At 52.3% G+C, this 14,540-nt stretch overlaps 1 protein-coding gene across 1 annotated transcript in view; it reads left to right on the forward strand.

Moving 5' to 3' along the window:
- Positions 1-14,540, forward strand: part of BSN (bassoon presynaptic cytomatrix protein) — a 496,460-nt gene that overhangs the window by 427,876 nt on the left and 54,044 nt on the right. Inside the window, exon 4 of the mRNA XM_025205791.1 lies at positions 3,213-3,644. Within this exon, the coding sequence (XP_025061576.1) occupies positions 3,213-3,644 (432 nt within the window). The remainder of the gene's footprint in view (positions 1-3,212; positions 3,645-14,540) is intronic.

The raw sequence follows: 14,540 nt of genomic DNA on the forward strand, positions 1-14,540 counted from the left end.
ACTCTTTCCTGCTTATGCAGGGGGTCGGACTCGATGATCTATAGAGGTCCCTTCCGACCCTAACATCTATGAATCTATGAATTTAAATGAGTTGTCATCTGGTTCCATCTCGGATGCAAATGAGACCAGGGGAGTTGCTTCACTCTTGTCACCCTTGTCTGGAGGGCTTTAGGTCTGTCTCCCACTGCATCTTCTTTGTCTTTTGTAAGATGCATCAATTAATACGTTCCAGCATATTGTTGGCCCTGCTGGCTATAGCGTCACACTGCTGGCTCATGTTCATACTGTGGTCAATTATTGCCCCCAGGTCTGTGATGGCAAGTGATAGGGGATCTTCAGTCCTGCTTGATGAGAGGCAGCAGTTGCACAAACACCCATGTCATGAGTTTTGCCTGTGAGCAGCTAGGGACGCAGGGCCCCAGAACCCCCTGCACCTATCTCCTTGACAGCTGGCAGGCTTTGTGGCTGCAGTGGGGCCTAGCAGCCAGGCCTACAGTAGTTCCCCCCTCCTCCCCGGTGCCCCAAGACCAGCACAGTTGCACAAGTACCTATGACACGAGTTTTGCCTGTCAGCAGCCAGAGGTGCAGGGCCCCAGAACCCAGAAGCCCTGCACCAATCTCGACAGCTGGCAGGCGTTGTGGCCTCAGCAGGGGCCAGCAGGCCTGCAGCTTTCACCCTGCTGCGCCTTAACACACCGTGTCACTCATGTCACGAGTTTTGCTTGTCCACAGCTTGAGGTGTAGTTTTCCCCAGACCTCTGCACCTATCTCCTTGAAACTTGGCAGGCTTCATGGCCTCAGCAGGGGCTACGATCCCTGCAGTTTTGACCCTGCTGTGGCTTAACACATACAAGTGATATAAGTTTTGCTCTCAAGACCTTGGTGTGCAGGTTCTCTGAAACCCCTGCACCTATCTTCATGAAACTTGGCAGGCTTCACACCCTCAGATGGAGCTACGATTCCTGCAAGTTTCATTGAGCTCAGGCCAGCAATGACAAAGTTATAGGCTGTTTCAACCTTCCCCATTATAGCTTATGGGCGAAATATTGAAACAGCATCGAAATGGCAAAACATTTCAACTTGCCTTGTTTTGTTTCAAGGCTGTTTTGACCATATCTGCTCCATTTCGATTTTGCTGTTTCGACCTCGAAATGGGTCGAAACAGCGTCGAAACAAAACTGGTGGTGAAATTTTGCACAGCCCTAATGATTAGCCTGAAATTGCCATTTTTAAGGTGCATTAAGGGCACAGGTCTACACATGTGTGCCCTTAATGTGTCTTAAAATTGGCAATTTAAGGCTAATCACACCTAAATTTGATACCTGCGTAAAGTTAAGATGCCTTAAGGGACATGTGGATGCTTTAAGGTGACAGTGCTGTGACTCAGTTGACTGAGCAGGCTGGAGCTGAGTCCATGGGGCCCTGTGCTGCCACTGGGTGCCACCAAAAAGAAGAAGCAGTAGGTGCTGTTCTCCAAGGCACAGATGCTGGAGCTGAAGCAGAGGTTCCAGCAGCAGTGGTACTTGTCGGTATGCCAACTGACTTGGCCTGCTCTCAACCAATGCTGGGGAAGCAGGAACACAAGGAGAGGGTTAGAGCTGGGGCTGGGGCTGGGGCTGGGCCAATCACATACGGGGGGACTGGAGGCTCCCACCCACTTGGCTGGCACTGGGCTGCACTGCCCGGCTACACTACCATGGGCTTTGGAGCATCAGCAGGTGGCTTAGTACTCCACAGCCAGGCCCAGTGCTGGGTGCAGCTGCCTCGAGTCACTAGACATGGCCTGGGGGCTTTTCTGCTCACTTGGAGCAGAGCCACCCCTGGCTGCAGTCCAGTGGCCCCGGCTCCGCACGTGCAGTGGACAGACCCTGTGGCCTCTGGGCATGCCCTGCACCTTTCTGCACTCCCTGCCCAGGAATGCATTCATTGTTCTCGCTGCCCCATGACACTTTCCTAGCATGGTACCCACCTGCTCCCCGTAGGCCCTGCAGTGCCTGTGCGTTCAGGGTGTTGTCCAGGGTGCTGCTTAAGGCAGGCTACAAATACGTTTGCCCAGCAAGCCACATTAAGGCACCTTAAGGTGTGCATGTGTAGACACATGCCTAAACCGCCTTAATGCGCCTTAGGCTAAGAGGCATTAAGTTTAGGTGCACGTAAATTCACATGTAGGCATGCCCAGTTTGGAAGTGCTGCCTGAGCTACAGTAACTTAGGAGTTATTGTATCCCCTAGCCCCTACAATGCTGTCTGACTTAAATGATTTCTTCCTAGTATAAGAGCTAGTTGGGAAAGTTTCAACTCAATGCATCAAACCTCACACTCTTTGCAGGAATACAGTGGTCTTGATATTGTTTTTATTTTAAAACAGTATGGAAAAAGCTTTTTAAAGTATCAGAATGTTTCTTGTCTACAGCTTTGAAACAAAGAATCTGGATTTGTAGTTCACAACAAACTTCCATTTCAATAGTTAAGCTAATTATAGAAAAAAATCGTTTAAAAAGCAATAAAAGGGGTCAAAATCAAAATAAAATACTTCAAAATCATGAAGAAAATTCTCAGTTGATCCAAAGTGACAGTACTGATTTTCACCTGCAACACAGGAATTTTGTGTTGCTGTTGTTCTTGCTTTATTATTTATTTATTTACTGATATTTTGTCCTAATATGAGATGGGAAAATTTTGAAAATCTCAAAGATGTTCAAGGGGCAGGGAAACTATGTCTCAGGCCACTCAGGTCACTGCAGCTCTTCTGTGTCCCTGGTAGAGAAAAGAGATGCCCTTTTTGCGCAGGCTTTATCTTTCATTTACTTCTTGAGAAATAGGTGTATTTTCTTTGACCCATTTCACTCATTCTTTTAAGAAACCTGCTACTTGGTGTGTAAGAACTGTAAGTAGCTGTTCCTTCTTCCCTGCAAGTCAAACACTTCCACGGACCTCATAAAAGAGGAGATGAAGTGGGATATACCCTTCTCCAGAGACATTTCCAAGGGAATGTCTTCCTTAATGGTTATAACTTCAGGAAAACACTCTAGATGCCATCCTCTGCACCTAGCCAGAGGAGTAGAAAGTCTGACCTGTGGAAAAGTGGTTCCCTTCAAGTTGAGTAGAAAGTCACTTCTCTACTGAGCCCTGGCTGGAATGCAGGCTCCTCAGAGACCTGCAGATGAAAAATTAATTTAGCAATGAATGACATGCTCTTTCATTATTTTGCAGAAAAATGAATGGCTGTGTTTGAACTGCCAAACTCAGAGGCTGCTAGAAGGAAGCCTAGGAGATCCTGCTCCGATGCCACTGCCTGCTCCAAAGCAACAGCCAACAGGATCACCCCGACACCAACCAGTGGGAACCAATCAGCAACAGAGAGGAGTAACACCTCAGCAGTCACAAACAACAACTCCTCCGGACAGGCACCTCTCCAAGACAACTCCCCAAGTCAAGAATCTCAGGTCTTCAGAGCAGACCATAGTCCAAGAGAAAAAGCCTCTTGTTTCAACAGAAGAAAAGCCACTATCAAAGCCTCCTGCTGACTCTCCAAAAGTTCCTGAAAGTCCAATGCCAAAGGGGAAAAGCACAGCATCAAAGCCAGAAGCAGACAGCAAAGAAAGCAAGACAATCATTGAGGCTCAGAAAGTGAGAGAGCAAGAGGTAAGCACTCTTTGTCCCAGCACCCACTGGGCTGCCCTGTTTATCATACAACATAGCCACATTCTCTCAGAAGGGAATATACCCTCTCACCTATAGGGAAAATCCTGTGGGGTGCCAGTAGGTAGGAGTCAGAGGGCGGTGCTAGGAAATTAAAAAAAGTGATAGTTTCAGAAAACAGTGGATTAGCCTTTAAGTATATTTTCAACAAGGTGATGGAAAAAGTGTATATAAATGGCTTTCTAGGGAAAGCAACGTCTCACTGCTCATCAGGAATTTTCAGTGTTAATCTAGCCAGTCTAGATTTCTATGATGGCTCTTCAAGTATTGTTACATAATACAGTCTGTTTATATAGCACCCTTCAGACACTGTATGGTCAATGCTGGTCAAAACACAGACTTTTTGTTTAATGCAAAATATCAATATTTTGACATTTAATTTTGTTCCAGATTAGAAAAAATATTTTTCTTTCCCATGAAATGGATTTGTAGAAAAAAAATGGCTTTAGGAAATTTTTGTTTGGAAACCTCAAAATGTTATTTAAATTGGTATTGGCCTTTTCATGTTTCTAGTATTTTTATTATTTCTTCATTATCTAGAAATATGTTTTTATTTTATTTTTAAAACCATTATGGACCGCTGCTACTCAGTACTGCTTGAAATATCTTGCCTTCTTTTCTGGCTCAAAATGTTGCCTATTTGTGCTGTAACAACACTGTTTGTTGTTCTGATTTTTTTTTCCTTTTCGAAATATTTTATTCCATGGGGATTTTCCTTGAAATCTAAACATGTTTATAAAAATGTTGAGTTTTGTCTAAACAACCTTTTCCAAAAGAGACCTATTTCAATGAAAATTCTACAGTGTGCTCTCGTCCCAAGCTAGCTTACCAAGAGAGTCAGCAACATGCTATGGAGAGAGAAGAATGCAGGTGTGATTTACTGGAGAAGCACCCTGGGGCCTGATTCCCTCTCACACTACACTACCTTCTGTTGACCTCCACTGAATTATGCCTGCTCTATACTAGTGTATTTGTAAGGAGAATCAGGCCCAATGCCTCAGTGGAGAAAATGTTCCAGATATGCAGAGCAATCAGGTGAAAGAATCATTAGTAACTCTTTACGGGGAGCAGAGAGAACGGGACGAAAAGGATGGAAGTGAGCAGAAAATTTGGGAACAGAAGAGAAGAATGGAGAAGTATGTCCCTGAGAGTCCTGAACACCAAAAGAGAACTCTGAATAAGATGCCCAACTAGGAAGCAAATGAAGGAGACTGTTTTTGGGTGTACAGAGAGGGACAGGGGGCTAAGCTCTTGTCCTTGGGAACAGGATAAAAGATAGGGCAGTGTGGCACCTTGGAGAGTAACTGGTTCATGGAGGCATGAGCTTTTGTAGGCAGCAGCCTACTTTTTTAGGGGATTGGAGAGGAGTCTGACGGCAGCCAGATTCTGAATCACCTCAAGTTTGGAAAGCAGGGATTTCAGAAGACCACAATTGCAACAGATGAAGTAAAAAAAAATGCAGAACATTGGGTAATGATTTCAGCTCCACATGGTAAGAGAAGGGATGAATTCTAGGAAAGCTGTAGAGATCAGTGACTTACAGATAAGGAGGATGTGGGAGGAAACTGGGAATCTGTAGTTAAGGATGGGGACACAGATTTCTGGTCTGGGATAGAGCTAGTGGCCAAGTTAAGGAGAGTGACAAGGAAAGCAAAATTGCTAAATAAAGAGCATTTTTACGTGAAAAAAACCAAGCTAGTCTTTGGGCCTGATGCTGTTCACACCCTCTCTGCTGGAAATCAGAATCAACTCTATTGAAGCCAAAGCAGTGGCTATTTTAAAACTGGTGTAAGGCAGTGTGGGCAAAATATGGCCTGCAGCTGGATCTGGCCTGCTAAGTGATTCTATCCAGCCCGCGGCATGTCCTTCGGCCCTGCCCAGCCCAGGTGCAGGGGGCAGCCGGGGCCATAGCACATGTCCATTCTGCCCCTAGGTGCAGAGGTGCCACCTGGCATGGAGCACAGCCTACCCTATCCTCATGTGTAGCTCTTGGACATGCCAAGAGCTATAGTGTGTGGGACTGGGCAGGACAGTGGTGGGGCAGGGACAGTGCAGTGGTTGGACTCAGCTTCCTGGCAGCCCCTGCAGTGGCAGCACTTTCTGGCTGCCAGTGCCAGTGTCTCTGCCACTGCCAGACTTGGCCCTGCTGCCTGGGCATCCCAACCCATCTGCTGGGCACCCACTGCCAGAGGCACTGAGCAGGGTGAGCAGGCGGGCAAGGTCTTCATGGAGACTGGCCCAGGACCCCTGTGGGCAGGGCATGCTCAGCTGGGCATAGGGAATGGGGCCACAGGCAGGTGGGGAGCAGCGGCCGGGAGTAGGACAGGGGACAGGGACAGAGCCAGAATAGTGGAGTGTGACAGCATGGGGCTGGGGTCCCAGGGCAGAGCTGCGATCCGCTCCACACATATCCCTGTGACATGCACTCATTGCGTGGGCAATGGCTGCCCACACAGTGAATTGGGCCATGGGGGTGGGGGGCATAATTTATGAGGACTAATTATGAGATACGCAGAGTGAGATGATAGTTGGAGGTGAGGACCCAGAACAGAGATCTACGGTGTGAACAAATGTCCAGGCAAGAAGGGAGTATGCTGTTGACAGCTGCATGAGCAGAAGCATGGAAAGCTGATTGTGAGCTGGAGAGCTGCTAAGTGTGCTGGATCCTCACCCAGGCCACCTTCCAGTGGAAAAGGACATCACCTAGGGGAAAGGCTAGAGAAACCTACATCACAGCCAGTAAAGGAAAAGGCTGCTTACACAGATGTTTGTTGATGCTTCTTAAATTGAATAACATCTGCCAGCAAATAGTTGGGGTTACTCTGTGACAGCTAGGGTCTTTCTTCCTACAGATAACAAATTGGGGTCTGGGTGTTGGAGACTGTTCCACATCTGCTGGGGGATCATAGTTATACAGACCCTTTCCCTGGTGTTTCTATAATAGCCTAATTGTGGGTTAAATTAAAATAACATGTTTGTTTCTAAGAGTGCCCAGCGTGTCTCCCACACCACTCTCTGACAATTGCCTTGTCTTCTAAGAATTCTTTGTAGTGATGCCAATCATCAAAATTAAATTTCATTAAGTAGCTAATGTCCCCAAAGGATTTCCTAATAAAGCCTTTGTCTGTGGGTTTCTTTGTTCATTCATTAGGCTGTCTAGGAGTATGCGGTATAGGAATTAAGACCTTCAGTCTTTCGTGCAGGACAGCAGGACTATTCCCTTCCCAAACTAAAAACTAATTATAGGTTCCCCAAGTTCAATTTGAAGCTTAAAAGCTCAGGGCAACCTGGGATTGCACCTACTGCAAACCTTCTTCAGCCCAAGGAATGAACCACTCAGCTGAACAGCAGTCAAATTTTTTAAATGGCCTTTGGACCATTTGCTGCTCTAGGACAGAGGAGGTCAACTGGGGGTACACATACCCCCGGGGTACTTGGGAAGGCCCTAGGGGGTACGCGCAGGCAGGCGGGTGGGGATGGAGCACCACCACCCACCACCTCACGCCGCCGCCTGCCAGGAGCAGGGAGGGCGGGGGGGAGGGCAGTGGCGCCCCTCTGTAGGCCGCACAGGCACTGCCCAGCCAGCCGGATGCAGAGGGGGTGGTGGGAGGGAAACTTGCACATGGCCACTACCGCCACCACCCAGTACCCTGAGCTCTGCCGCTCCACATCCAGTTGCATGCCACCCCTTCCTGCCCCCCCACTCCATGTCTGGCTGCCAGAGGTAAACTTATTAAAAAAGGAAACCCCTGCTGTAGGGAGTATGGAGGCAGGGTTTGGACTACAGGCAAAATACTGTCTCTATCAAACAGAGATATGTCCATCGAGCAGTATTTGCATAGGAATAAAACAAGGTGTGACTGGACCTAAAGGTAACAGAAACTGCAAGTAAAGACGCCATTGGTACAGGGCAGGAGAACCCTGCCCCTCTCTGTTGGGAGGGCCTGGGAATATCTAGGGATCTGCTTCCTAATCACTGCTGAGTCACTGGGGCAATGAAGCTCCAGTCTTCACCCCAACTGTAAGAGGCCCATTAGAGCAGTGGTTCCCAAACTCTGACAGAGTACCACCAGTTTGAAATGATACAGCCTTAAGTCCTACCAGCAAATTTTTCATACATATAGATAAAAGACTATGTATTAGAACAACATCAAAACATTTAGTAATCATGAAACATTGTCTTAAAAGTTATGCTAGCCATATACAACAATTGTAAATTGGAAAAAAAGACAGTGTAAACCAGGGGTAGACAACATTTTTGGCTGGAGTATCAAAAAAAACACAATGTGTTCCCTGTAAGGTGCCAGAGTGCAGGCACACCAGAAAAACAAAACTGGGGTGGAGGGTACATGGCAGGATGTACTGCATAATAATATAGTTAATAATAATAAATGTTGCTTTTTTTTACAGTAAATACCAGGTTTTCTAAAAATTCTAAACATAATGACAATAAATAAAACTTTATGTACTACCTTTGTTCTTGTGTATTCTTTTTTGTTATGCATGTTGTGATAAGGGGGGGAAAGGAAAGAGAGGAAAGAGAGAAGAGAGAGAAGAGGAAGAGAGAGAGCGAAGAGAGAAAGAAGAGAGAGAGAAGAGGAAGAGAGAGGAGAGAAGAAGAGAGGAAGAAGAGAGGAAAGAGAAGAAGAGAGAAGAGGAAGAGAGAGAGAGAGCGAAGAGAGAGGGAAGAGAGAGAAGAGAGATAAGAGGAAGAGAGAGAGAATAGAGAGGGAGGCTGCCCCAGGGCTCCGCAGACTCGGGCCGCAGCGGGGATGCTCAGTGGCACCAGAGGTGGGGCCCAGCCTGGGCCGTGCAGCTCCATGCTGGGGCGGGGGGGAGGGGGGGCAGGGCGCAGCCACCCTGCACACAAGGGAACACCACCTGGCTGGGGCAGGATGCCAGGCTTGGGGGGCTCCCTGCTTGGCCTGTGCATGCCAAGTGCAGCATGATCTCCCTGGACAGGACGCCATCTACCTGCCACTGCCAGGCGAGCAGAGGCACTCGGCCAGCACTCAGTATGCACATGGCGTCCCACGCAGGTCTGGAGGCAGCAGCAGCAGAGTGGGGAGGGGCTGTATGCACTCCGGGGCAGGCATGGGGGGCACATGCCCCCTGGATCTCAGCAGCAGCAGGGGGGCAGACATGGGGGGCATGTGCAAACTCTGGGGCAGACATAGGGGGCATGTGCCCCCCAAGTTTGAGCGGAAGTGGGCTGTGCGCTGCACACTGGGCTCTTCATCATGCTGCTGCTGCTGCTGCCACTGCCTCCAGACCTGAGTGGGATGCCATGTGCATTCTGTGCACTGGCCAGGTGCCTCTGCCCGCCTGGCAGCGGCACATGGCGTCCCACGCAGGTCTGAAGGCAGTGCCATGTGATGCATAGCCCAACATGCAGCTCGCCTCCCCCCATGCTCAGACCCGAGGGGCATGTGCTCCCCATGCCTGCTCTGGGGAGTGCACAGTGGAGGGAACCCCCCTGCATCCCTGGAAAGACCCAGGCTGCCTTTGTGCCAGCACTGCTGCAGGGACAGGGTGAGCAGTGGGCCGCCACTGTGCTCTGCACAATGCTACAGCTGCCTCCAACGCCACATGGGACATCATGTGCCTGCTGCCACCAGACTGGCAGAGGATGCAGTGCAGCCAGCACGCACATGGCATTGCGTGAGGCTCCCGGGCCAGGGGCAGCACGGTACAGAGCTCAGCATGCAGTGACAGCCTGTCTCTGCCCCACATGCAGATCTGGGGGTCATGTGCTCCCCATGTCTGCCCTGGGGTGCACACAATGGCAGGGAGCCGCCCCCACCCAATGAGCTGCCCAGGCTCTGACTGTTGCACCACCCTTCCCAGGGCCCCATTCACCCCAGCTACTTCCCTCGCTGTGGGGACCCTGATCTGCCCCCCTCCCTCCTGCCTTTCTCCCAGCACACTTACCTACTGGGTGCTGCTCGACGTGTGATGCTGTGTTCCTGGATGTGTGCAGCAGGCTATGTGAAGCAGGCTGCTGCTAGGCTCTGGGTGTGTGTGGCCCCTCCACCCGGCCTTCCACGTACCAGTTCTAAGATGTCTGTGTATGACTGGTGGTACATGTACCACAGTTTGGGAACCGCTGCTCTAGAGGGAAAGGACCAGTATCTGCAGCAGACAGGATCTGCAGACAGTAACAGCCAGCCCTGGGGAGAAGGGTGGGGCTCCAAATAAGGATTATCACAACTGCCACCCAAGGAGCACTGGACATATGAAGAGTCCAATTACCTGAATGAAAAATGCTTCCATTTTTCATAATTTCATAGTTGTTAGGGTCAGAAGGGACCTGAGCAGATCATCAAGTGCAACTGCCCGCCATGGCAGGAAAGAATGCTGGGGTCAAACAACCCCAACATGGTGGTTATCTGGGCTCCTTTTGAAGACCCCCCAGGGTAGGAGCGAGCACCACTTCCCTTGGAAGTTGGTTCCAGATTCCAGCCGCCCTGACTGTGAAGTAGTGCCTCCTGATGTCCAGCCTGAACCTGTTCTCAGTCAACTTATGGCCATTATTCTTAGTTACTCCTGGTAGTGCTTGGGGGAACAGGGTCTCTCCCGTTCCCCGGTGGTCCCCCTTGGTAAGTTTATAGATGGCCATCAGATCCCCTCTCATCCTTCTCTTGTGGAGGCTGAACAGGTTCAGGTTAGATTGCTCAGATTTCATGGTCATATAAGTCTCAAACTAACAGCACTGTCTATAGCCAGGCATAATTCCTACAGGTACAGACCAGCTGTCCCCTCATTCCTAGGATTGCTGATACTCCTCAGTCCTGACTTGCAGCATCTCTCGCCCTCCTCCTCTCCCCCCTCATTCTCTCTGGGTGCATCTATACAAGCTGCTTTACTGTTCAGTAGAGTTTACTACTCAGTAAGCTTGCTTGTCTACAAGTGTACATGCTTACTGTGCAGTAAACTCTTCTACTCTTGAGTAAATTTGCTACCTGCACATGCATATTGCAAATTTAATCGCAAGTAGTTACTGCGCAGTAGCACATCTAGATGCTAACCAGGAGCAAATTTGACCCCAGTCAGCCCTGCCATTAGGGGGCCAGCTTCATCCATACCTGAGGGTCCTGGGGCTGGGAGCCTCTCCTAGCCCAGGTCAGGGCCAGCTCTATAGCAGCCCCAGGCCCTCAAAAGCCTGCAGGCACTGTGGAGTCCTGGGATATGTGCAGGCAGCCTGTGGTCACACATGGCCACCGCATCCTCCTGCACAAGCCACAGGCCAACTCAGCCAGCCTGCCTGTACCCCGGCACCACTCCCTGGCACTGTAGTGCCACACAGCCGCCAGGGCCGTGTTGTCCAGCCCCTCAGGGTGCTGGAGCTAGCTGCCAGCATCCAGGCCCAGCTGCAGGAGCACAGGCATGACTGGTTAGCATGCCAGTGCCATATAAAGGTCAAGGCCTTATGGACACAATGGGTCACTGTGACCAACCACAACCATCAGTCGTGGACTGCTCATGAGTCCATGCTCTTTATGTGGCGATTGGATGCCATCCTTGCAGCCCCAGGACCGTGGCCGTAGCCATGCTGTGTACTGTAGCACGGGCGGCCTGCCCAATCCTCTGCTACAGCCTGACACCTGCTGTGATGTGTCACCAGGGGAGGGCCCCTCAGCCCACCAGCAGCCCATCCCACTGAGCTCCCTGCCCCCAGCATCCTCCAGCAGCTCTGAGAGCCTGAGCCAGCACCTACCCTGCCAGCTCCACAGCCTCAGCCCTGACCATGAAGCAAAGCCAGCCAGGTCACCACCAGCTGCCAGCAGTACCAGCTCCTCCCCAGAGGGGGCCCTTGCCTGGGAAGCCACACACCGTGCCCCTCCAACTGATGATACTGCTGGGAGCCAGAAGCTGTTGCCGCCAATAGGGACTGACCTGAGCCACCAAGCATGCCAGCCCCACCAACATGGTAAGCCCTGCACTGGGAGGGAATGCCCTCCCCACCCCAGCCTCTGACCCTGGCCCTACCCTGGCCCCAGCCCCCATTCCCTGCCTGGTCCACCTGTGCCCCTGGGTTCCCCTCACCCTCCCCACACCCAGCACACAGGGATGTGGGAGACAGTGCAAAACTTTATTGAGCATCCTGTGCCCCTGCAGCTAGATGGGCACGGGCCTCTTACACATCGAGGAATGCACCAATGCTAGCAGTGATGTCCTCTAGGGATGCGTAGTGCAGCCACAGATAGCCCTCCAAGTGGCAGCAGAGATTGCGGGGCAGCCCAGGCTTGCCTCTGCACTATTGAAGCTCAGGGTCCCATGCCAGGTGCACAAGTGCAGCCAGGGCACCACGGCCAGCAGCAGCAGCAGGGCATAGTGGGTTGGGCACCCCTTGGTCAGCACAAACAGGTCCTTGCACTGTGCTTAGGACACTTGCAACAGGGGCACACTGAGGGTGCAGAGCTGGTGCGGTGGGGGGCTGGCCCCAGGGTGCCTCCTTGGAAAGGCCCCTTGTGGGGAGGGTGGGGGTGCCAGCAGATCCACGTCCCAGTCATCCAGGAGTCCCACACCCACCAAGCCCGGGCGCCATGGGCTTGGAAGAAGCACAGGAGACAGGTTGGCCTGCAGGGGGCAGGGGGAAGTGGGTCTGGACCTGGGCAGCAGGTGCTACCAGGAGCCAGGTCTGTCCCAGTCTGGGAACAGGGTGGGGGAGGCAGGCTGCCTGCAGTCAGTACCCAGCGGCCCACCGGCCCCTGTGGAGTAAGCAGGGACAAGGGGGGCAGCTGGCAGCTACCTGGACCCAGGCCCACTTGGCTGACTTACCATGGTCCAAGGGCACCCATGCATGCATGACCCCTGATCTGAGGCCGGGCAGCATGCGATCCCCTGGTACAGAGCACCTTATCTCAGAAATGTTGCAAACTCTCACAAACAGCTTCTTTTTTATGGCTCTGCAGGTCCTGCAACTGCACACAGGGGCGAGGCTGCAGTTGGCAGCCAGGATGTGGCCTCAGGCTCAACACTGCCCTCATCCAGCGCCCTGTGGATGCTCCAGCTCTGCTGGAGGACCCAAGACAGCACCCTCCTCCTGGAATGGCTGGTGACCATGTCAGAGGAGAAGGTGGCAGATGCGCATGCCTAGCAGGTGGAGGACATCCCCTGGCAGAATGCATGGCACACACAGGACTTGGACTGCAGGAAGACATAGGACTGGGTGGAACAGGTGTTCTGAACACAGCTCCTAGGAGCAGCAGCACATAGAGGCCCTGGAGCAGCAGGCTACACTAATGGCTGGGGCAGTGGAGGTAACGGAGGAGGATTGCCAGGTGCTGGACACTGTCCTGGCTTTGGTATTCTCCTTCATGCCATCTGCTGCTCAGCCCCTGACTACAGTCCCATCTGGCCTCTGGGAGCTGCCCACCTCCCAACACCAGGCCCCCCTGTATGCTTGTGCAGAGATCCAGTGTCATCTCCACCAGCCAGGAGCTACTGCCCCAGTCCCTGCCCTGGGTCCCCTGCCCCCCTGCCTGGGCCCAGCCATGCCATTTGCCCTGGCTCCATGCAGCTATGAAGCAGAAGCTGCCTGCAGCAGGGCCAGGACTGTGCGCTGGCCCTGCTGATCCTGGCCACTGTTTGTCAGAGGGGGAGATGGGCATGTCAGAAGACTGTACCTGACATCATCCCTGGGCGAACCCCCAACTGCTGGGCTCACTGCAGCATGCACACCCATGAGGGAATAGCCAGATGTTGGAGTGCTCGCTGCTTGTCCCTGTGCTCTGCCCCCTAGGCACTCCCACCCCATGGCCCCAACTCTAAGAGGGCACTCACAAGCCAGCACAACAATATACATAGTTTGCAAAGGGAAGAGGGTGTTTTATTGGTGGTGGATGGGGTGGGTGGTGGAAAAGCTCTGTTGTTGGGGTGAGGAGGCGGGGGGTCTGTTATTGGGGAGGGAGGAAGAGGGAGTAGGGGGAGGTCTGTGGTCGGGGAGGGAGAAAGGAGCGGGGGGCTCTGTTTCTGTGAGGGCAGTAAAGTGTTTTTTGGAGAACTGTTTTCAGCGAGCATGGTGCTGTGGAGCAGGGATCCATGGGCAGCCATCCAGGTGGGCTACAGTGGGGAGTGCAGGAGGAGAAAGTTGGCCAGTGCCTCTCACACCCAGTGCCCTGGCCCCTGCTGGTGGGTGTGCGGCTTGTCCAGAGCCTCAATGGGGGGTGCTGGGGCCAGCAGGGCCAGCACCATGGCCAACAGGAGCACGGGATGCTGGCCATCATTACCAGGGGCAAAGGCCAGAGCAGCCATGGCGGGGGGAGGCAGAGGCTGCGGTGGGAGAGCCACCGCATGCTGCAACTGGGCTTTGCACACTGCTCCCGGTCAGAAAAGCAGCTGGCCAGGGAACAGGGAGCGGAGTAGGCCTGTGCGAAGCAGCTAGTATTCACTTCGAATTCGGCTGATTTGGGAACAGTGATTTGATTCGGTGATTCGAATCACTGTCCCGAATTGATCACTTAGGCCCATCTCCTGCCCACTCTCCCAACCTGGCAATGGCTTCCCCAGCTCCCAGCACTTTGGAAAAAAAAGCCCTGACTCAACGGGTGCTACCAGGCGGGGGGGGTGACCCCTGCTGCCCCACACTGTGTGTGGGGCTCTGCATAAGCCCCCCGCCCCCCACGTTCCCCCCTCCATGCAAACCCTATACTCACCATTCCTGCCTGTGGGGGGCAATCCCTGCTGCCTCCCACTGCCCCCTGCCACATGGGGTGCTTTTCCATGAGCCCCCCAAAGCTGATGCAGGAGCAGTAAGTTCCAGGGTTTTTCTCGGGTTTTTTTTTTTAAAGGGGCAAAGCTGGGACAGGCAGGGCAGCTATGGCGGGGGGCTGGCAC

This window comes from Alligator sinensis, unplaced genomic scaffold (assembly GCF_000455745.1).
Source record: "Alligator sinensis unplaced genomic scaffold, ASM45574v1 scaffold467_2, whole genome shotgun sequence".
NCBI classification, from domain to species: domain Eukaryota; kingdom Metazoa; phylum Chordata; order Crocodylia; family Alligatoridae; genus Alligator; species Alligator sinensis.